Source organism: Pygoscelis adeliae, unplaced genomic scaffold (genome assembly GCF_000699105.1).
Source record: "Pygoscelis adeliae isolate BGI_AS28 unplaced genomic scaffold, ASM69910v1 Scaffold22, whole genome shotgun sequence".
Classification (NCBI taxonomy): Eukaryota; Metazoa; Chordata; class Aves; order Sphenisciformes; family Spheniscidae; genus Pygoscelis; species Pygoscelis adeliae.
The window spans coordinates 3,382,825-3,405,101 of record NW_008824350.1 but is presented as its reverse complement, the minus strand read 5'-3'; the positions used below and the strand labels follow the sequence as shown (position 1 = coordinate 3,405,101).

At 42.4% G+C, this 22,277-nt stretch overlaps 1 protein-coding gene across 1 annotated transcript in view; it reads right to left on the bottom strand.

Moving 5' to 3' along the window:
• LTK (leukocyte receptor tyrosine kinase) overlaps positions 1 to 22,277 on the bottom strand; it is a 53,998-nt gene that overhangs the window by 26,424 nt on the left and 5,297 nt on the right. Inside the window, exons 3-9 of the mRNA XM_009319222.1 lie at positions 21,981 to 22,203; positions 14,801 to 14,940; positions 12,683 to 12,814; positions 11,620 to 11,772; positions 10,444 to 10,544; positions 8,372 to 8,538; positions 2,933 to 3,027 (exon numbers count right to left, since the gene is read on the bottom strand). Coding sequence (XP_009317497.1) covers positions 2,933 to 3,027; positions 8,372 to 8,538; positions 10,444 to 10,544; positions 11,620 to 11,772; positions 12,683 to 12,814; positions 14,801 to 14,940; positions 21,981 to 22,203 — 1,011 coding nt within the window. The remainder of the gene's footprint in view (positions 1 to 2,932; positions 3,028 to 8,371; positions 8,539 to 10,443; positions 10,545 to 11,619; positions 11,773 to 12,682; positions 12,815 to 14,800; positions 14,941 to 21,980; positions 22,204 to 22,277) is intronic.

The following is a 22,277-nucleotide window of genomic DNA, read 5'->3' as shown; positions in this document are numbered from 1 at the left end:
TCAGTCCTACTTTGCTGTCTCTGGGACTGTAATGAAAAAAGATATAGTGGTCCTGGGGCCAGTATTAATCTGAGTAAGGTGCCTCACAGGATCCTCAGAGTGTGCATGGTCTCCTCAGAGATCTCACCTTACTGATGCAGGTTGGAATATTCCTGGAAGCCTCTCCAGCTTGTCCTGGAGTGGGACAGAGAATGAGGAAGCTGCACCAACTTCCCCCTTCCCCATCCCTTTGGTTGATCTATTGCATTTCTAGTCAACACCTTCCTAAATCAGCAAAATGAGGCAGTAATAAGGCTTGAACCACCCCCCACCATCCACCTCAAGCAATGGCACTGGCAGGTCAACAGAACCAGACTTTGCTGGGTCGGGGACTCCAAAGTCAAGAACCAGAGATATGTTATACAAAAGCTCTCTTGGGACAGTCTTGCCATTCATAAACCAGTCTTCTGGGAAATTGTAAATGATGCACAGAATGAAATGTAATCCCTAGGGTCAGGGCAGTAGAGCGCACTTTGATAGACCACAGACCTGTGATCTTAATTGGAACAATATAATGCTTAGAGCACCAAAAGGTAATAGTAAAAGCAGTGACCACATAAGCACTGAGGAAGGCAACAATCAGCACTCTATTTGCCGAGCCAGTTTTCATATTTAGACATTCAATATTCAGACCTCTTCCTATTAAGGCACTAGTTCACTAAAATGATAAAATATCTTTATGCCTGTCCCCTAAAAGTTCTCACAACAAACCAGACCCATGTCATCTGGTCTGTGACATCATCTTATACAAGGTGATTGTATGAACCAGAAGGTGGTTTCATCTCACCTTTTTCACAGGGAAAACATCTGTCACTGCCCAGGAGCTGCCATCCAAAGAATGGTCTGTTTGTTTTTTGTCCTTATTGATGTCCCCTGAGCTGCCCTCATTACCCACTTGTTTTTCTCCTAAATCTTACTGAATCTTTCCTCTCGATTTTGAGGTATATGGAAAACCTCACCTTCTTTCCCAGCTTGCATACAGACAAGCAGTGCTTTCAGGGTCTGCACTGGGTTTTGTAGAGCAATTGAACTACAGGATTTAAATAGAGGGAGAAAATAATATTTACATCCTAGCAAGCAGCAAATTCTTCCTTCCTGCCATACATCCTTCCTGCTGCCCTCATGCAAAGAATTCACTGCTTGGATCTTAATTGGCTCCATCTCTGACATCTGAAACCTCTCCTTGCCAGGGAGAAATAATTTCATTATTGAAAACACAACAGAGCTGCTGGGTTTCTCTGCAACCTAACTGAATTAAAGTCATGAGAAGACAAATGCAAGGGGGTTGCTTTCAGCGGCGAGAAAACATCAATTTGCAAAGAGGATTCAAGGAACAGTGGCAAGTGCAAGGCTTCCGAGAAACATGTTGCCTTCGCGATGCCTTTCTTCTGCATGAGTCACACATCTCTGGGTCACACCTTCAGATGGGGTAAGTGGCAGCTGCTCCTGGACATCAGTGCGATTTATACTAATTGAAAATGAGGAGCAACTTGGGCGATCTAATGGGCAAGCTCTGAAACACTGCTGCAGTGGCATTTAAGCCCCACCTATTTACCAAAGGATATATCCCTACACCAGAGCCAGCAAAATGTCTGCAGGTAAACTGGAGGCTGTATTTGCTCTCAGGAGGGCAGTAAACCCCACCAGTTGGGTGCACATCAGCTGGCACAAGAGCATCTGGAATCACCCCCTTCAGTTTCCTCAAAAGATTTCCAAACAAAGTGTTAGCATGGAGGTCCCAAAGTGTTTGGGAGCCAGGGGTGTTAAGGAGCTGGGGTGAACAAATGACAGTACCATCAAGGAACACCTCTTCCTCTTAATTTCAAATTAAAATGCGCATGCTCAGCATTTTATAGAAGGGTGGTTTCAGTGCCCACAGAACAAAGGGACGGAGAACAGGAAACTGAATCAGACAAAGGTGGGAGGGAGAAGGGGCGTTTATCAATGAACTTTTAACACATCTGTTTTGACATAAGCCTTCCCACATGTTATGTTAGGCTGCAGCTAGCCTCTGCAGGGACACGTTATCACCCTAAATGCTGACATACTGCATGTGGTGACACATGAAGAGTGGCACAGGCCCAGTGATGCACATTTTGTCTGCAACACAAGTCACAATTCAAGTGCTGCATATTCACCAGTTCCTTTATAACAGAGCATATAGGTCTTCTCGCCAGGGACAAAAAGGCGGCAGTTTCTAATATTTGCAAGTGGTTCAAGTATCCAACCTCTCTTTCCACTTGCCCACTAAGAAAATCCAACTCTTGCTAACATACTTCAGAGGGTAGCACTGGCTCCATTTTTCAGTGGAATACATTGTCGCGTTCGCAGTAATGAAGAAAAGGAAAGCGTGTCTATTAGGTATCTGGCAGTGACAGTTGATGTACTTCCTTGCAGGGTAAAACAAACTTGTTGCAATAATCTAAACTTTACTGTCAGAGAGTCACTTTATTCCTACATTTTCTTCCTTCCCTCCACTAAAATATGGTGACTTTCCCCTTTGATTTCCACAAATTCCCTTCAGCTATCAATTGCCAGGGTGCATAGGTCAGAAGGGACTGCTGAAGAACACTGTGATGTAATCCTTCCATTTAGGGGCTAAGGAGTAACTCCAGTGTTTCTTGCCAAGACACACAGACAGGTCTCAACTATGTGATACAGGACACCCCAGATTAGAGAAAAAAAGAGCACTAGGAGACTCTGACACACTGTAAAATTGTCTCCACTAGCAATCTTCAGTAGGTCTGAGATAAAATGGCATTGTGCTGTGAAAAGCTAACACAAATGATCCATGTGCACTCTGTGGGGGCAACAGAGTGTGTGTATCTTGGATCTGTGGGATGCTGATTATGCCACTCATTGTTTAAGGGATTCTGCAACATTTGTGGCTCACCGTCAGTGAAGCAGTTCAGTCCAAATGTAATATTGTCGATAGCAATGTCAGCTTGGGAATTCCAGCCCCAGGTTGCCAGGAGTTGCAGTTGAAACCTTTGCAACAAGACAGAAGTTTTAGAGAAGACAGACAAAGGGGCAGGGAGGTGAAAAAAACCCTAAAAATACAATGTTCCTTTATCATCGAATCATGATCATCAATATTTAGAATATTTCCTCCAGACAAGCCCAGCTGAGCAGCCAAAAGGACTTGCTAGAAATCTTATCCACACATCAACAGTTAGTAAGGACCAACCAACATTCATATAATGCCACATTTCACTGGGGAACAAGAATGTACTTCCCCTGCTATCTGCACATACATGTAGAAACACAAGCTGCTGTCCCTCAGTAGTATTTATACATGGACAATCATCCTTATTCAATTGCTATAAACAGTAAGAGAGTTAGACATGTGCAAAAGGGAAGGGAAAAAAGAATCTCATTCTTTCCATCACCAAAGAGATAGCCAGAATAAAACCTGAACAGAACAACAATATCCAAATAGACAGGAATCTTGGGCCTGATCCTCAGCCAATGTAGCTCAACAGGGTGACATGAGTTTATTTCAGCTGAAGGTCAGAAAATTTTAAATTTCAGCCATAAATCCCTGAAGTGTTTGCTTTCTGGGCTGTCTCATCTTTTTTTACCATGACCAGGTGTTAGCTGCTTATCTAGGAGGTCTGTCATGTCCCATGTGATTGCCACATTCTGAATTCACAAGGAGGAAAGAAAATGGGCTGAAGGATCTCCTTCTAACGGAAAGGATTGAATTTTTTTTCATTAAGTTTCAGAAATAAACAGATGTCTGATGCCCAGTCCATTTAGAGCTTATTAAAAGCATAAGGAGAGGACCTCCACTGCTGTCACTGGTGAAGCTCAGTGATGATTTATGTGAGATCAAGCACTGACCTGCCTAACACATTAATCATTCAGCCTAGGAACACGCTTGTCCCAAATTAGTGGCAATAAAGTATGTGTGCGTATTCCACCCACCAGCCAAATGTTGGTCCACAACCACAGTTAATACAATGTTGCATAGCTGCATCAGAATCTTTAGGGATAAGCTGCTTTTACCCCAACTCAGGAATGGCCCCCTTTGTGCTTAAATGAAAGCATTCACACCTATACGGTCTGAGCACTCTGGGAGTAAGTGTTGGTGCTGCAAATGCAAACCAAAAGTCCTTTGAATGACCACTCTCTTAGCTATGGGGTTAGCAGGGGAATTTGCCATTAGATCCCCTTCCTACAGAAACCTGCCTCTTTATTAGCAGATTTAGCAATAGTTTTGCATTTTCATACTTTGTACATAAGTCCACTGATACAAGACAGTAATTTCCCCAGCCATTTGATGGAAGAGAAAGTCACAGCACCCTGAGTCCAGGACTAGGGCCCTTCTAGGACCCACAGCCATAGATACAGCACCACAGCCTACCCCTTACTTAAGACACTCACATTGCAGTGTTCCCTTAGTCAGGTCAATCTACTGCGTCTGGTCCATGGAGTAAGAGCAGGAGAGGGTCCACGGCACTGCGCTACAAGGTAGATTTCTGCTCCAGCTGAGTACAAATGGGAGCCTGGGGAATGACCCCCCTCCTCCAGTGCATGACAATAGACATCTCATAAGCTCTGGGCTTTGTACGCCACCCCTTCCTCACAACTTCAGAAAAGGGGAGGAATTTGCCTTTTGAACTCTGTGCTGTGTTAGCCAGAGGGGTTTTCAGTGTTCCTGCTCATTGAGTTCATTTTGCTGACTCCAGCATATTACATTCTTCAGTGCTCTGATGTCTGGTCTTCTGCCCGCCTGATTTTCTTCTGATAGCAGCCTTTTTCCCTGTGTGTGTGAACCAAGTGAGTAAATTTGCCAGCTGATCACCAGAAGCAGTTTTCCAAGTAGCTAGATGCCCAACTGGGAGGCTGATCAGCAAACTGTGTAATTTGTCTTCCTTCTCTCCTAAGAAATAAATTCATTGGAGGAAGCTGTTGCTAAAAACCACTTAAGTATTCCCTCCAAGGCCACCTCCTTCTATCCGCTAAGGCTTCTCTCCTTCTGGCCCCATCAAGCCATTCGTATCCTGCTACAACAACTATTTGTGCTGCAATTCATGTCTACCCCTTCTCCTTGTATGATCTGTTCCCTCCCACCCACTTTGCTACTGGCTATCACCGCTTCAAGGAACCAGGGAAAAACATAGCCCTTTCATACTTTCTTGGGGACAGCAAGAGAAGGACAGGAGTTTCCTGAAGATTCAGCATACAGAAAAATGGCATGCCAGCCCAAACTCTGTGCTAAAAAATTCCCTAAGCACAGCACTGCTTGAGTTTGCATTACGGAGGAAAGCTGCCAGCACTCACGAATATACAGAAAAGTCATTCATGGAGGTTTATACCAAACTGTGCTAAGATTGTACAGCAACGTTCACCATACGCCTCTGTTTATAATTGTTTGCAACTTTGCCAGCCTTAAGCCTCTGTTTACAATTGTTTGCAACTTTGCCAACCTTAAACCAATTTAGGTTGAACTTTTCTATTTTGGGTGATTTGGTATGACTTGCCTACCAGTGAAAATATCTTGCCAGTTTTGAGGATGAGGCAATACAGGGATTCATCACTTTGACCATGCTCGAAAATGCTGACAACTTCTTAAGTGCTCTGTGCTACCAGGTATTAGAATTGGGATCTGAAATTTGTGAGGAAGAGAGTCACATGGCAGGGATGAGGTTTTTTCCATTTGAATGAGAATTTATTAAAATTTTAGTAAAACGTCCTTGAAAATTTAAAATCCCTGACAGTTCCATGCCTGGTAGAATTTTTTTAATCCTGCAGTCTCCTCTTCCCTGGATATTTTCAAGTCTGGGGCTAAATGGTACTTTCCATGGCAGTGCCGTTATTAACTGTGTCAGGTCCTGCTTCAGCTACATGAAGTGAGAACTCCCCTTTCAAATTAATGAATACATTTTTTCTTCCCCAGCCCTTCTTTCTTTTGCTGATCCTGGCCAAATAGGAGAAAGAAGCTGCCTAAACTGAATCCAGAGTGAACAAGGTGGCATCTTGGAGAGGTTGGGGAGCTCCCTGGAAACTTTACAGCAGGGGAGTTTGGACTTGGGGTGCGGGGGGTTTGGGCCTGAGATCTATGGAGAGAAACAAACAACCAGTCAAACAGGAAGACTGGGAATAAAGTTTTATCGTAGGCCTGGGATCATCAAAATAAAAGCGCACAAGAGAACTAGGAGGAGAAGAGAATGGAAGCACAGGGAAGGGAGTCAGACTTAAAAAAAACAACACAGAGACATAGCACCTGCTGGAAGAGAGATGGAAACAAGAAGCAGGGAGGAGTTCAGAGAGGGAGCTCAGAAGCATGAGACAGATGAAATGGATTCACAAATGGGAGCTTGAAGGAGAAGGAAGAGAGACCAAGTATATGAAAACAAGGAATAAAGGCACTGAGTGCTCACAGAAGCAGGTGAGATAGGACAGAAGGAGCAGAGCATGGAAGGAACAAGACAAGAGGTCTAGGATGGAGCCCAAGTGTCCTGGGAGCACAAAGACCAGGGTTTTCTCACTTGGGGCAAATTGCAACACCTTCCAGCAAAATGTGTGCTGCTGCTTCTGCTTCTGTTATAGATCAGTGCAGCAAATGACAACTTATTACTGCTGTCAGTCACTTGGCTAGCTCAGGTAGCACAGGTCTGCTTGCTAGATTGAACAGTTACTGCTTCACCCACAGTGATTGTCACTGTTGTGTCACACCAGTTTTAAATTTGTCTGAAAATGGCATACAAAAAGGTTACATGAAGTGAAACAAGATGGAACTACTTGAAACAGACTGTCATAATACATGCATGCATGACCTACCTACTTCTTTCATTTTGCCTAAGTGCTCAACTCTTTCAAAGTATTTGAATATCCATTTTTTTCATGCAGTGCTGGCTAGTGCTCCCTAAAGCCTCTTGCTGTCCATTCCCTCCTGCCACAGAAGATCCATTTCCCTTCAGAACTGAGGGCTGATGCAGAAATCAGAGGCTTCGGGGGACAAGCATAAGGAACTGTATATCAGAGGAGGCAGAAGGTCTTAAATACCTCTGAAGAGCCCCTAGGACTTTGCTGTGGTTAGGTCCACATGAAAGTGCCTGGGGAAAAGAGCTATTCTGGACAAATTCACTGGTCATACTTTACATATGCAGAACTAAACAGATGCTAATCCACAGGGTGCCAGACTGTGTCAGACAAGAATATTAAATACGCTACCAGCATGCAGACCTATCCTATCCTAGAGGAATAATTCATGGCAAAGGTGCGTATGGTGAACACATGATAATGCCGAGACCAAAAGTAATCATGAAATTAAACTAGAAAGAGGGTAGAACAACATTCTCTCTCTCTGAGTTTTACTACTGCTTGGGTCTGAATTGCTATCACTTCTAGACTGAAATCCGTTAGCCTTTTACACAAAGGTGCAGAGAATATTTGAAGTTAAAAGGAATCTCCTCACACCTTCTAATCCATGAAGTTTTGAGACATTATTTATTGCCAACATTAGGCAGATATTTTTCCATTTATAATATTCACTGTATAGACTTTGAGATTTTTTTGTCCTAAGTGTCATGTGAAACAGGCTTTCCTGAGGAAGACGCAAAAAATCAGATTGGAGCGATTTAAAAATTGTTTGTGTCGTGCAAAATAACCAGCTGCCAACACCAGCTACATGGCTTGAGATCAAATGACACTGGGTGAGGGAGGAGAAATACCTGAATAAAAACAGATTGGGCTGAAATTCTTTGAATCTTCAATATTTGACTTAATTTGAAAACCGATGTCACACTGAATTTTCACATCTAAAACTGTGAAAACTAGTGCAAGGCTGATTTGGGCAACGGTCTTTTCCTGAGATTGTTGCATCAGTGATGTGGCAATGAATGATCACCAATTGCCTAGGCTGCACTGATATAGATCCTAGACTGGACAGTTGTACTGGCTAAACTGTGGTTTTACCACTCATTTGACTCACATGGCTGTTTTTACTATGGGAGTACAAAGCGCAGCTATGCTAATACAGCTGTTTCCCTGCTGGGAGCACTTTGCCACTGTGAGTATACTGGCTTTCTCAGATTGGTAAAGTGTTTCTAGTACAGACACTTGCTATTCCCAATTCCTAAGCACTGTTTGAGGCTGCTTGCAAGTGCAGACACACAGTATGGGCTTGTGCTGAGCTAAGCTGTGTATGTGCATGAAGATATGCGCATATGACCCTCAGCAAGCAGAATTGCAGTACTCCTGTAATTTTTTCAGTAGAAATGGCCCTGGAAGAAGGCAAGAATGAAAGTGATGCTTCATAACAAAGACAGTAACGATTTACTAAATCTCTAGAGATAACCCTGGATGCTGCCGGTGGAGCTCTTACCAGTTCTGAAGCACTGGCATTGGTAAGGTTATGAGAAACCAGTGGTCACTCCAGCTCCCTGCTCTTTCCCACATTGGCAAGGTGATTGGAGCTCCTTTTATCTCTTCCCTGACAGAGAAGGAGACGGTGCCATTGTAGCTTCCAAAAACATGCACTGAGAATTGGATCTGTAATAGAGGAAGAAGAGAAAAAGAATGGTATCCTGAGATAAAAAGGGAAAGGTACTCACTTCTCCCCTCTGTGGGGATTTGAGACACCAAACCTTTGATCCTGGGTCAAATTGTTTAATCACACACACCACTAAGGCCCCCATTGCTTGTGTATGACTCAGCACTGTTCCTAGCACAGAATTTTCTCGGTGGAGACCCTGACTGATGCTCCTGTTAGGCAGCTATTCTCCAACCACTAATGACAATATCCATGGCCTCAGACACCATCTGGGTGAGAGAGCACTGGTTTCCTTGTTATCTCCTTCAGGAACAAAAAGTCATAAAGCAGAGGAACACAGGCTTAAACTCAAGAAATGCTTTATCATTAAATGCTTCCATTAGAGTTAGGTTATTGCAGAAAAACCTAAACGCATATTGCAGAATCCTAAACACATTCCTCTTCAGTGTTCTCACCAGCTTAAAGATTCCTGTGAAAGGGTTTGAACCACAGTTTAAATCTTTTAAGGATTCCCATTGCATCTAGGTTAATGTGTTTGTTGCACTGATATGGCTCAATCTATACCCAGGCACTATATAGGGCACAAAAGCACTCCGAGGGGAGAGCTGCCCTGCCCCAAATGCCCTTGAAACGAGGAATTAGGCTGTCTCTAGAGGCAGGAAACCTCAGTCCATATACTTGCTCCAAGTCATAGGCACCATCTGGACTGTAGCACCCATATGACAGATGAGCAACCTGATCACCAAGCCAAAGAATATTTTGAAGCAGGACTCGTTCCTCTTTCTTTGGGGCACCACTTTCACTTTGCCTCAGAGCAAGAGAGAACTGCTATTTCCACCACTGCTTTGGCACTGAGCTGCTCTTTATATTACAGAGAGCACCAGCACCAGCAGGAAAGGGAGCACACACACACACATGCACTGCAAAGAACAACCACAGGAAGTTCCTTGCTCCTGAAATGTGGGTTCAAATCCTTGCCAGTGGAGGAGAGAATGGGTCCAGATCTCCTGTGACCTCTATACCATAACCAACAGTTACTGCTTCTCCTCCTCCTGGTTTTGTGAACCAAGGTCCAAGTACATTTTATTTTGTTGGAACTACCCAACAAACTTGACCTGGATTTATAAATAAATGTAAATGCTGAAGTTACATTTTTGGCACCTGTACTATATTTCTTTTGCCAGCTCTAATTAGAAGGCATCAAAGCTTCCTGTTTTCCTAGCAGGGCTGGACTCCAGCTCAAACTTACAGCTTAATTTTCCTAAGTGTTATAAGTACAATATTATTTAATATTTTTAATTCTGACATCTCGGAACTCCCCTTATTCTTTGTAGACATTTGGGCTGAAGGCAGGTTATGTGATTTTATCCATGCCAGGTTGCCCTCATGTTTTGAAATTCCTGAAGAATGGAAACAGAAGTTTATTATCTTCATCTATTCCTGGAAAATCTAATGCCTACTAACTTCACACTCCTGTTCTCAGTGAAACTGTCAAGTTTGTTAACTCCTATGATAGTATTGCAGAATTTATGAAGAGCAGTCTCAGCAGCAGGTATACTGAATGGCTCAATAGCCCAGACAGCCACCTCCCTTTCCTACAAACCAAGGCCACCTCACACAATTCAGGTGCTGGGTACCCTTCTGAGGAATAGTTGGTACAGTTAGGCTGGGGAGTTTTCCACACTGAGGAGTTGATTTAGGGCTCCTTCTTTCACTTACTGGGGATGCACCTCATATGTCCTTTCCAGTTTTCAACAAGTAGCTAGCTAGGTGGTATAGCCAACTCTTCCACTTTCCAGTGTTTCGTAGAGTGTGCAGAGGCACAGGAGAATGGGCTGATTGTTCAAACAGTGCCTACAGTCTGATGATTAACTCCACAAAGGTGCTAAGACAGAGCGATATACCTGGTAGTCTTCAGTGGCAATCCTGGCTGGCAAGCTGGTACTGTAAGCCTTGGCCATACCGCTTGTCTGATTGCTGTCTGCTCGCAGGTAGAGGAAGTGTCCTATGAACAGAAAAGTGAATCAGAAAAGACAAGATGATGTTTTGCCTTTTTTTATACTCTCTTGAAATAATTTAACATCATTGCGCTGAAGCACAGTGTAAGTAAGATGACAAGCATGGCTCGAGAGCAAATCTATTAGTGAGTCTATAATGAGCACCCTGGTAGATTTCAGCAGCACAGAAGTCAACATCCCAAACCCTTTCCTGGAACATGAGTGCATAAACCTCAGACACCACTCAGGTTATCTTCCCATACAGGGGCTCACACCAATCTACAGTGAGCTCCTGATCAGCCCTAATTCTTACACCATCAGCATCAATGACTCTTGCTAAGACAAACACTGGGCTGGAAGAGCTTATTCATAGTCTCTGTTCCCAGGGACAGTTTATACAAGCTCTCAAGAGACAAACAGGACGCTCATATGGACACCTTTCATTTTGAGAGAGAACTGTGAGACAAGGCTCATCTGTGCTAACACTTCTGACTTTCAATCTAAAGATGTAAGGGTCTGGCCTACCTCCTATTTACCAAGCTGACAGTTCTGGGAATTATCTGACTCTTTTTTTATGGTGGTATTCTATGGCACAGAATGTGTATGATCACTTGGTCTTGGGATATGCTTACATGTGATGCTCTTCCTAACCCACTGGCGGAGTCTGGCAAAAGGATCTCCAAAAGATTTGTTTCTACAGGCTGCCTAGTTCTGTTGGGCAATTTTTACTTCGTGATGCAGCAGCTATCATGTTGCTGCTGCAGTACGCTGCAACTGCATAGCTCATAAGAAGAAGAAAGAGGGAAGAAGTATATAGAGAGAAATTTTTTTTTAAGGTGAAGGAAAATCCTAGTCTCCAATAGTTTCGTGTTAACTTTGTTGCAGAAGTTGTTTCATATGAAGTTTTGAATCATGTTCAAAAGTTAATTTTAGCTACATTTAAAGTTGTTATAGATAATACTGATGCTAAAGTTGATTTGGCAATGATGCCAAAAATTTTAAACCAATTTAAAAACACTAAGTTCAAGGCTATTGTATATATACATACAGAGAGAGAGTGAGAGAGAACTATAAGGAACCTACCACCAGTGGCTTGCAAGGTAGACCCTACAAATGAGTCATCTTGAATCATTTCAGTAAAGCCCCGAATAGACCAAGGAGACGCTGCAGTTTCATTCAATGTCCAGCCACATGGACCCTCTTCAAAAGAGCAATGTGAGCCCTCTGGGAGACTGTCTACAATGGAGAATAAGAAAAAGCAGGAAAACAGGAGAAACTTGATTATGGAAGAACACAAACAGCAGCAACAGTCAAAACTCACTGTGGCTGTCTAAGCTACCCAACTTATGCTACACAGCTTTTCAATGTCAAAATATTAATAGGTCTCATTTGTTTATTTCCAGAGTCACCATCAGAAAGCCAACACTTTGCTTCTGGAGATATTTGAGACTTTGCAGTTCTGTCCTGCTCTAGATACTGTGCAAAACTGCAGCTCCCACAGTCTAAAGAATGGTAAGTTACTGCCATATGTCTGTACAGGCCTTGTTGTGTATGAAATTGCAGGCATCACAAAGTTTTCTGTGCCCACTTAAAGGAAGGCCAATCAACAGGTTATTTTAGATCTCTGCCACTGTACTTGCAACAAAGCTAAATGATGCTTCTCAGCACCACATATACCGAGTCAGGGGTTTTCTCTGTCATGATGTGCAAGATGAGCTCTGAACTGGAATCTTGGAGGGACAGATTTATGACCATGTTGGTGGCTGGCACTAGAAAGATGATCAGCACCCTCCACTGAAGGGAAGTTCAGACCTTAGGTCCAGAAGGAATTTCTCACCCAGCTGCAGACATGTAAATAAGGTTTTGCCTTTTTCTGAAGTAGCAGCAGCTATGAAAGGCAGGTCATTGAGCTCCTTACTGCAATATTTAAAAAAACAAACCAAAAAACCCAAATCCATTTTATCCTATATAGGGTGAATTTTCAAAGAGAATCTTGGTATCCAATTAATGTAAATAAGCTAAATTAATTCAGGAGGCAAAATACTGAATTAGTCTAGAGACAGAATCAATTTAACTTATTTTTCATTCTAAATTATTTCTTCTAATTGGATGAAGGTTCCCAGGAAATGCCATGCCACATACTCACCACACCTCACTCCTTCCTGTTCTTTGGCAGGGCAATCACTGATGAATTCACAGATTTGTAGGTGGCTGACACAGCCTCCATGAAGGCAGGGGAAGGTGGAGCCCTTGTCATATATATCTTGGTTTTCTTTGTCTAAAGGAAAAAAGAGAAAGAAGCCCAGAGATGAGTTGGCAGAATGTGTATGACCCTCCACGTGTATCAGCCTTCACCTCAGAAAGTGTCCTTTGCATGATAAATGATACTCACCTCTTTTTTTTACCATGCAGGTTTCTATCCAGTATGAGATTCCTGCAGATCACCTCAGCTCTCACAGAGCTCAAATTTATTGCTCCTTTCTCTCTCATGCACTGTCTTCTGCTGTGTTTGTGCTATCTTTAGATAATAAATTTTTATTTTTTTTTTAAAAAGGACCTTGTAGGTTCCTGCCATGGTGTGCTCCTCAGTTCTGCACATGTGACTGTGCATCTGCCAGGCAGCTGTGGCATGCTGCATGACACTCTGCTGCTGGAGGCAGAGATACCCACTTAGCTCCAGTCCTGACAGACACATTGCTATGCCCTATTGAGACTCAGGCTTAACTAACACTCGTGCTGCTGACACATTTCTGTGCCAGCTCTGTGGTATCCAGCCCGTGAAGACAGCTGCTTCCCCAGCAAGTCAGCTCACTGTGCAGGAACTTTACTCATGCACCCTAGCTAGTCTAGTCAGCTATACTCTGGGAGCATTTGACTGACTGCACAGGTACCCAGCAACCAGGCTGAACGCAATTTTAAAGTCTGATATTTCCCAAAAGCTTGACTCTTAACGCACCCAGCCTGTCCTGTGGATGTGTGTGTGCACAGGTCTGCTACGGACCTGCAGGTTTGTGTAGTTTCTGGACCTTTAGCAGAGCTCTGCACAGAAGGTCCACTGGGATCATTAGTGCTCTGGAAAAAATGCAAAATTTAGGGAACCAATTCCAGAAGCAAGAGAAAAGGACACCTCTGCAGCAATCCAGATACACAATCTGAAAGAGTATTTCTTCATGGCACTGTGTTGTACTGGGTACATGCATCTACTTATTTAGGGACTGTTTGGGGGTATTTATCGTAGTGCTTCAGGCTGTATGCATCCCCTCAAAACTCCATGACTGTCAAAAAAACCATTGCATTAAAAATATAACATTTGTTAAATTAAAAGATTAATAACTGCAATAAAATTAAATCTCTAATATGAGCAAACCCAGTCTCGTGATATATTATGAAACAGCTCTGTGAAACCAGTATTCTCTTTTTACATTTGAAGCTTTTTATATTACATTTCAAGTTATTTCTACAGTGTCTGCAAAACAGAGGCAATAGCATTACATTAATGCATGAAAACCAGGAAGTGAAGATGATTATGTCTCCAACCTGCAGGCTGCCTGTGCCAACAGACTCTTGTACTTCCAAGAAGCCTAAATGACATTAGCAAGGTTCTGCACAGCTACCGAGGATCATTTGCACAACATTCACAACAGGACTGTAAGTGCCAGGTAAAACTGAGGATTTCTGAGCTGAGCACTCAGTACTTTGGAGAAAATAATTACATTCCAATTATTTTCATTTTAGACAGAAGTTCTCAGCCTGGCAGTAGCAAACAGGCCCCATGGAGTGCAGATCGATGTTTCTTTTCTTCATAAATTTGGAAGATAGAGCCCCAGTATGGAAAAGGCTTTGGTGACACAGGATAGTCTTTTGTTCTTGATTATTTAAGAAAGAAAAATATTAAATGCTAAAATAATCTAGGCAAAGACTTTTTTCCATCCCTGTTGCTGGATGCAGCGTAAGCCCTGTTGTTTTCTCATACAAAGATCAAGCAAAGCAAATGTGAAAAGCAGAGAGGATCACTTAAATCAGTTCTACAATTCTGAGCCTCAACCCTGCCTTCGGAGCATGTAAACATGCTTGCACACCCAGAAAACACATGCAAATGTGACCCTTGACAGGTAAGCACTGCCAGAAACCCCAGAGGAGACTCAGCTTTCATTTATCTCCCATCTGACCGACTCCCTGATCACACTCATCGATTTTGGTGAAGATGCTGCTCTCTTTTCTGACTGCATTTGGTTATTCCAAACCTGACTGTATTGCAACATACCATGAAAGCAGTTCCTGAGTTGCAAGGAGCCCACTGCTAGTACTCCAACCTCTTGTGCTCCACAGTTTGAATATAGCAAGGTGATTTTAAAAGGTCTTTCTATTCGGCCAATCTGGGCCATCAGGTATTTCCATTTCATCCTGGAAGACAACAAAGAGCTATCAGACAGACATACAGCACACCAGAATCCATGGAGTCTCTAGCATAAAGATTCTGCACTGTACCAAATAGAAATAATAGTATTCACACGGGGAATAGATCAATGAATGTAAACTCCAACATAACAAACAGGTGTTAACATAAAACAAGTGATGTTCAGTATACCAAGCTCACGTTCAGTTATCTTTGCTGCAGATCCTATTGCTAATGATGAAAAGATCCAACCATTCCCAACGATTCTTCAGTGAAAATGGGGCTTAAATTATCACCAATTTTGGACACACACACCCATATGTGCCTTCTACATATATGGTTGTGTTCTGTTTGCCCTTGCAAGTACAGATCAACCGAGCAGCTGCAGAAGTCTCTGGATCTCCTCAAACTAACACTGACATTGTATGTTCTGGAAATAAATGTCTGGCCCGGAATGTTTCTTGGTCGTGTCAAGTGCGAGAACCTTTTTCTGTGCGTTCTCTATCTAATCTCCCAGCTTAACAAGCTAGAGTGCACCCACAAAGCAAGGGGAAGAAGAGAAGTGGTGTTCCAGAAAATGCAGATTGCGCTGGCAATTTACATTTCACCACAGAACAAATGCCATAGCCCCTGGACAGCAAAGGTTTCTCAACTGTGCAGCACTTGGGGCAGTTCAGAGAAAGACAGATGGTCCCATGCACTCTAATTTTAAAGATGGTTGTTAGGCATCGAAAGCCAGAGAGAGATACCAAATGGGAATTTTCAAAGTACCTCACTCAAATCAGGCTGATGGAAGTCAGGGTATCCAGGTGTCATAAAAAAATCCAGCAGAATTCTTAAAAATATTTTTATTTTTATTTTTAAAAACTGTCCTTCTACCTCATGTTAACAAGACAATAAAATACAGTTAAAACTATACGTTACTGTTTTGTAAAGGGGTTGTAGCAAGGATAGTGACAAAGGAATCCTTGCTCTAAGCTCTTTTCTGAAAAGAGCACCAGACAGATAAATTTACCCATACCCTACATGCTGCTGATGTTGCCGGCGGCACCCTGGATGAGTGACTCTAAGTCAGTGACAGTGGGATGATAAGGAGGCCAGGCCACAGTGTCAAGACGTGTTGCTCAGGCTCTGCTCCTAGCATTACTTTTTCATTTGGGAAATGCCTTCAGCTGCCATGAAGTGATCATCTAGCCCTCGTCTTGCACCGGAAACACAATAGGAGACAACTCCTGGACAACAAACACATCTCTGCTGGACACAATGTGAAAATCACAGACTACCTAATTTGCAACTTGCAAAAAACCCAAAGCAACTTTAATTGTTTATCACCCTCTCCACTTTTGCTTGCCACTTAGTTACCTAACTCACTCTTCCCTCCACAAACCAACTATATACCTTTTTCTGGTGAGAGTTTCTTACTATCCCTTCTATGGCATCCCCCCATCTTCCAGTTTCACCATTGTACACACACATAAATACCCACAGATACCCTAAACTCATCTGAGTTGAGCTCCTCTTATCAAGATGACCCTATTTCTCCCGTTTCCTGTCCCATCATATCATATTCAATAGTTCAATGTAATTTAATTCAGCTTCAGAAATCTCCAGCCCTGAACCACAACTGCACCATCTCTACTACCCAACAAAGGGGAATGGCTGCTTTGCTTTCATTTTGTATTACAGTGCAGCTTCAGGGATGTCCAACACTTACAAATATATCTTATAAAATACACTTATAAGTATATCCCCCCCGCCACACTGTGGCACAACATCCGAGAGCATTCAGCACTGACCCAGAACTGAATCACTTCTGCTACATGACACAGCTTTGTTCATCACTCCATTGCATCCTGTTGGCCACAAAAATCAATGGGCCTTAATCAAATTAGTTCAATGAGCCACTGAAGGTAAGCACAGTCTTTAAATCTTTTGAATTTACCTATTAAGCATACTAGACCTTCCAAGCACTGAGACATAGTTCTAGCACCTCCACCAAGTTACAACCCACCCCCTCAGCTGAGACATCACAGTATCGCCAGTGCTATCACACCCCTGAGTGCAGGAACCTGTAGCACACAGCCTCTGATTCACAACCAGCGTTACATTTAGTGGTAGCAACTAAAGAGATTACTGCCCCACAGCTTAAAACAATAACTAGTTCAGCTGCTGCACCTTAATCCTAAATGGTTTATGAGCCAGACATTTTGGAACTTGCCATTTATAGCCTGATATATAAAAATAAATGAAAACCACTGGTGATCTAAGTCAATAAACCAACCTCTGAAACATCAAAACTGAGCAAGACAGACTGTCCATTCTGCCATCTCCGCTGGGAGAACTGTGGCATCTGGTGGAAGAGCAAGACCACTATCTTAAACCACTACTTGTGTGAACGGGCAGCTCTTCTGAGTCAGAGCCCTAAGGTCCCACGAAACATTCTAGTTCTGCACTAAAATATCTCTAATACTGAAATTTGACTTCATTTATAACATCACAGGAAAAGCTGGCAAGCATCCAGAGACCGCAAAAATGATAAGTAGCTTTGCATCACCCAGAATACTTCTGTGTATGGAGTCTCATCATCATCAGGGTATTCCCCTTCAGAGAAAGCCTCCACCCCAAGATCCAACTGCAGCAAGATTTCTAATGCTGTAAATAATTACACTTTCTTTGCTTGGTCCCACTATCCGAACAGGGGCTAGTCAGAGCCAATTTAGCTTTCTTAACGGAATCAGGAACAAAGCCCATTGTTGATCTAGCAGAAGATGGATCATTGCAGCAGGCTTCCAGATAAGCCAAGCTTGGCAATACTTTTACTATTGATTTTATGTCAAACCAGATCTCAAGTAGTGAGGTAATATTACTACTCTTCTAAATAGAGATGTTAAAATTTATCTGTATGTATGGAAGGGCTATCAGAGTCTGACATAATTTTGAGACATTTGCATGGATAGAAAGTTTGGAGCTGCAAGCAACCTGATGCTTAAGGCAAGAGAATTCAAGATTCACCCTGCAAACTTATAATTTCAATTTTTGATTTGTTTTTTCAACTTTTGATTTTCATTAGCCTCTCAGTCTCCTCTGCTGAGCAAAAGTTTTCCTCCCCCTCCTTACCAATCCTTTCTATGCCATGCCTTTCCATATCCAACAAAGGTAACTGATCGTTAATTTTAAGAAAGACTATTCTAATATTAAGAACAACAATTTCTTCATTAAGGGTGAAAAATTCAATAAAGCTGAAGAGCAAAGCTGAAAACTTTTCTGAATTAGGGGGACTCACTGTATGGGTTATTGCACAAAGGTACGTACGCTAAATGCTTCTAGGCTCAATCAGTGAACCTACAAATTAGAAGCCTTACATTACTCTTCAACGTACAGGAAGTTGTTATCTGCAAGTGTTCACAAACATCCACTTCTAGCCATTGGACTTAAAAGGAAATAGATGAGAGAGCAGAACACATGCTTACCCCTCTTGCCTTCACCAACCAGTTAGAGGGCTCTTATTTGACTCAGTGTATTTTTGCGTGCAATTTCAGCAGAAGCATGCTTCAACAGAAACATGAGGGGCAGTAAATCATACTCCCAAATTAGTATTCAAAAATCATAGTCTTATATAACAGCTGGACAGCCTCTCCTTTTCTAGCTGCATTTTTTAATCGAAATGGCTGTGCTCATTGTTGTCAGTACATATTAGGCATTTTCTGAGGACGCTTACCAGACTACTCCCTTTCAAATGCTTCTGTAGTTGGACACCTAATTTATGAAACCCAAATGAACATATGTGTTTCTAGATGTTCAGACTAGCTATATGGCAATGTTTCCATGTATAATAGTAGAAGTTAAATAACTTCTGTGGATAAAAACAACCACATTAGCAGATCAGAAGTCTCAAAGATGATAAGTTTCTATAAGTGTCTCAGAAGCTGGCAGGGCATTTTAGCACCACCATCCACCCCCCCCACCTCACACACACCGCCAAAAAAAGGGGGGGGAAGAAAGAAAAAACTAAGCAATAACTGTTTTGTGAGGTTGGCTAACTGAAAATCCATGCGTGCACATCACTGCGAACTTTTTGCTTTTTGACCTACCTAGACTATCATGGCTAGTGCCTTATATTTCAGAAAGAAAACAGAACAAAATTAACTTGGCTTATTGACCATGGAAAGGGAAAAGATTATCCCTGCCCCAAGTGATGTTTTTTTATTTTCACTAAAGTGTGAGTACTTAGAGTTGAAAGAAACTAGCTCCTTACTGAAATGGCTGACAACACTGAAATAATTGTGGTCAGCAACAAACACAAGCATGTGAAACCATTCAAAACAAAAGCACGCAGGACTCAGAAGAATTTTCAGCTGTGACTGTTTCTGGGTCTGCCTGGTAAAGAGGGAAAAGGTGGGATAAGCAAAATAGTAAAAAAGACATTAGATGTGACCTGAACAAGCACTGTAACTGTAACCCTGAGAAAGTGAAGACAACTTTCTGAGCCAAATGCCAGATGAAGAAGGCTTGGACTTGCAAGCAAAGCTACAAGTTCTTGATGTTTGAGCTCTACTGAGATAATGAGAAATATAATTTTATATATTTTTTGTAAATATACAGAATTTCAAACACCTCACTCCCTCAGTGGTTCTCCCTCTAATGGTAGTTAACTCAGAATACCCACGCCCTATAGGTGTGACATATAACAATAAATACTGTGACTTTGCCCTAGTTGTTCGGAGGACATGGTGTCTGAAGGTTCATCTGTTTCTTTGTTCTTTCACTAAGGTACATGTGTGAAAAAATGAGTGGCAGCTTCTATACTACTGATAATCCTAGTAGTTAGTGAGGTGGACAGGACAGCAACTTTCTCTCATGCATGACATATATCTAAGCTTTTGGGAACTGTGTAGCTGATGGATCCTGAAGGAGGAAACACCATCAGGAGAAGGTTTCTAGGTCGAGAAAGAGGTCAGTTCACCAGAGTGGTCTGGTGCAGCTGGAATTTATGATGAAGTACAGCTTGATCCTGGAATTGAGGGGTGACAGATGGGACTGAAGCAGAATTTTCTGGAATGCCTGATTATCTGAAAACTTGACACCTAGCCTTTTTTCTATATCTGAGTTTCTGCTCTGATCTCAAGACAATCCCTTGGTAGTTATTGTCAATGGTTAAACTATGTACTACACATAGGCATCTATCTCAAAGTCATTTGTTCATTGTCCTCCTTGTTCTGCTGTAAATTGTGTGGCAGTGTTTGGTTAACACAGAAAAGGTTGCAGAACTTCCACTCCATATGGAAAGCCCCTGGAAAGGGGGAACACTTCAGGATGGTCTCTCTCCTTAACAACAACCATGTTGTTAAAATCTTAATCATGAAGCAAATGTTCATTTCAGACTACCTGCCTAGTAAGAAGCAGCTCAATCACTGTGTTAGAAATAAATCTTGTCCTGCCTGCATGCTCAGATTTTTCTGGAATTGTGCAGAGATTTTAAAGAGTTTCCCTGTAAAGAGGGGCAAAACGAAGGGTATTTGACCTAACATGGTTCCTAACTCTGTTTTGTCTCTGTTCCTTCCCCTCCTTTCTATCTTGATTTAAAACAGGACTCAGTCACTTTCCATCTTTAAAACCTTAATACTAAACCCTCTGAGCTTACCAGTGCTTCATTTCACTCACTAGGAAAAAGTAATACCAGTGTCTATGCCAACTTCCAGTAAAGCTAACTCCATTCTAATAAATCTAAATGCCATTACTTTTAGAGAAATTATAATCTTGATTTCATGTAGAATTGCTTTGCAGTGCTCAAATAAGCTGTTAAACAACATCTACGATCCATTCCAGAGATGCTGCAGTGATTGTGATCAAAGCCTGGTCTGGCCAGCTAGGTATTTTATGAGTTTATATAGGGGAATGCAGCTGTGGCTGCAGTTGCAGAAGCTTGTCAAATACTCAAAGCAGCAAGGGCAGTTATAGGTAAAAGAGGACATTAGAAACTGATCCCACAAAATGCAACAGATTCCTTGTGAAATTGGCAAAAAGAATGGGAAGGAGTAGCCAGGAAGGAAGTGAGCAATAGCTAAAAGCAGGAGAGAGAGAGAGGGATCTGAAAGAAAATAAATATGTTTTTTTAGTCAAACTCTGCTATCTTTGGCTGACCAGGAGTCTTGGCTACAGATCTCTGTGGCAGCCTGGGGAGTGCCAAAGAATTCAAAGACAACAAGAACTGGGATCTATTGCTTAAGTTCTCCATGGGAGTCAGTCAGGTGATGGAAATAAAAAGCTCTGCTGTGTGTCTGACCCAGGTTCTTACAAGGCGGATTGCAGAAAAGGAAAACAAGCACATGGAAAATGGCAAAATCAGATGACACATGGACTTCTCTCCTTCTTTTCCTGTTGCGATTCATTCCCTTTGCCCATTTCTCCTCCTTACCGCATTCTGCTACATGCAGGAACAAAAAAGTAAAACACTGGGAAGATGAGAGAGAAGAGAATACAGGACAAGAGCCAGGGTTGCTGCACTTCCTTTTTTTGCCTTCACCTCTTCTCACCTCTAGCCTCTGTTTTTCCCCTCCCTGAACTCTACAAATGAAGCAAAAAAGGATGCTCCTGATCTTAGCAGACAGAAGGAGGAAATTACAAAAGAAGTAAAGTTAACCCTACCTCAAAATGAGAAATGTGACCCTTGCAACAATGATAGGACCCCTTGAATACTTAGAGGTATCAGTCATGTTGCCAAGGCAGTCTTTGGACTGGTACATTTTACAGCTATAGTCCCAGCATCAGTGAGAGAGTCAACCACACTTGACCCTTCCAAATGTGAGGCAAGAAGAGGGAGTCCTAAGCAAATGTGTTCTTTGCAAAGGGGACGCACAAAACCTGGGTCTGTTACAGACATCCTGTCAGGAAGCTGTATGCTTCAGTCCTGACAGTTCTACCTTCATTTTCTGCTGTAACAGCAGCAATGATCTCAAGAAGGGAGAAGACATTGATAAACAGCGGCCTGGAGAGACTCCACCCTGCCCTGCAATTCAAAGTCTAAACAGCTGCAAATTGATTGTCTTACCCGGCATCCTCCTCATGGCCAACTCTCAGAGAAATTATTATATTTCTGTTTGTCTCCACATATATGATTTCAACTGTGAACCTCTGGAGGAGAGGAACAGCATCCTGTGAATATATGGCCAGTTCCAGCAAGCAAGAGTCCAAGCTCCCAGGCAGGATGGGGCTATGCAGGCTGAACTCACATCTATCTGGGAGCCTACTGGTGTTCAGGAGGAAAATGTCCCCTGTGAGGAAAAAAAAAAAAAAAAAAAAAAAAAAACACCGTGGGTGGGAGGGAGAGAGGAAAAGAAGAGAAAGA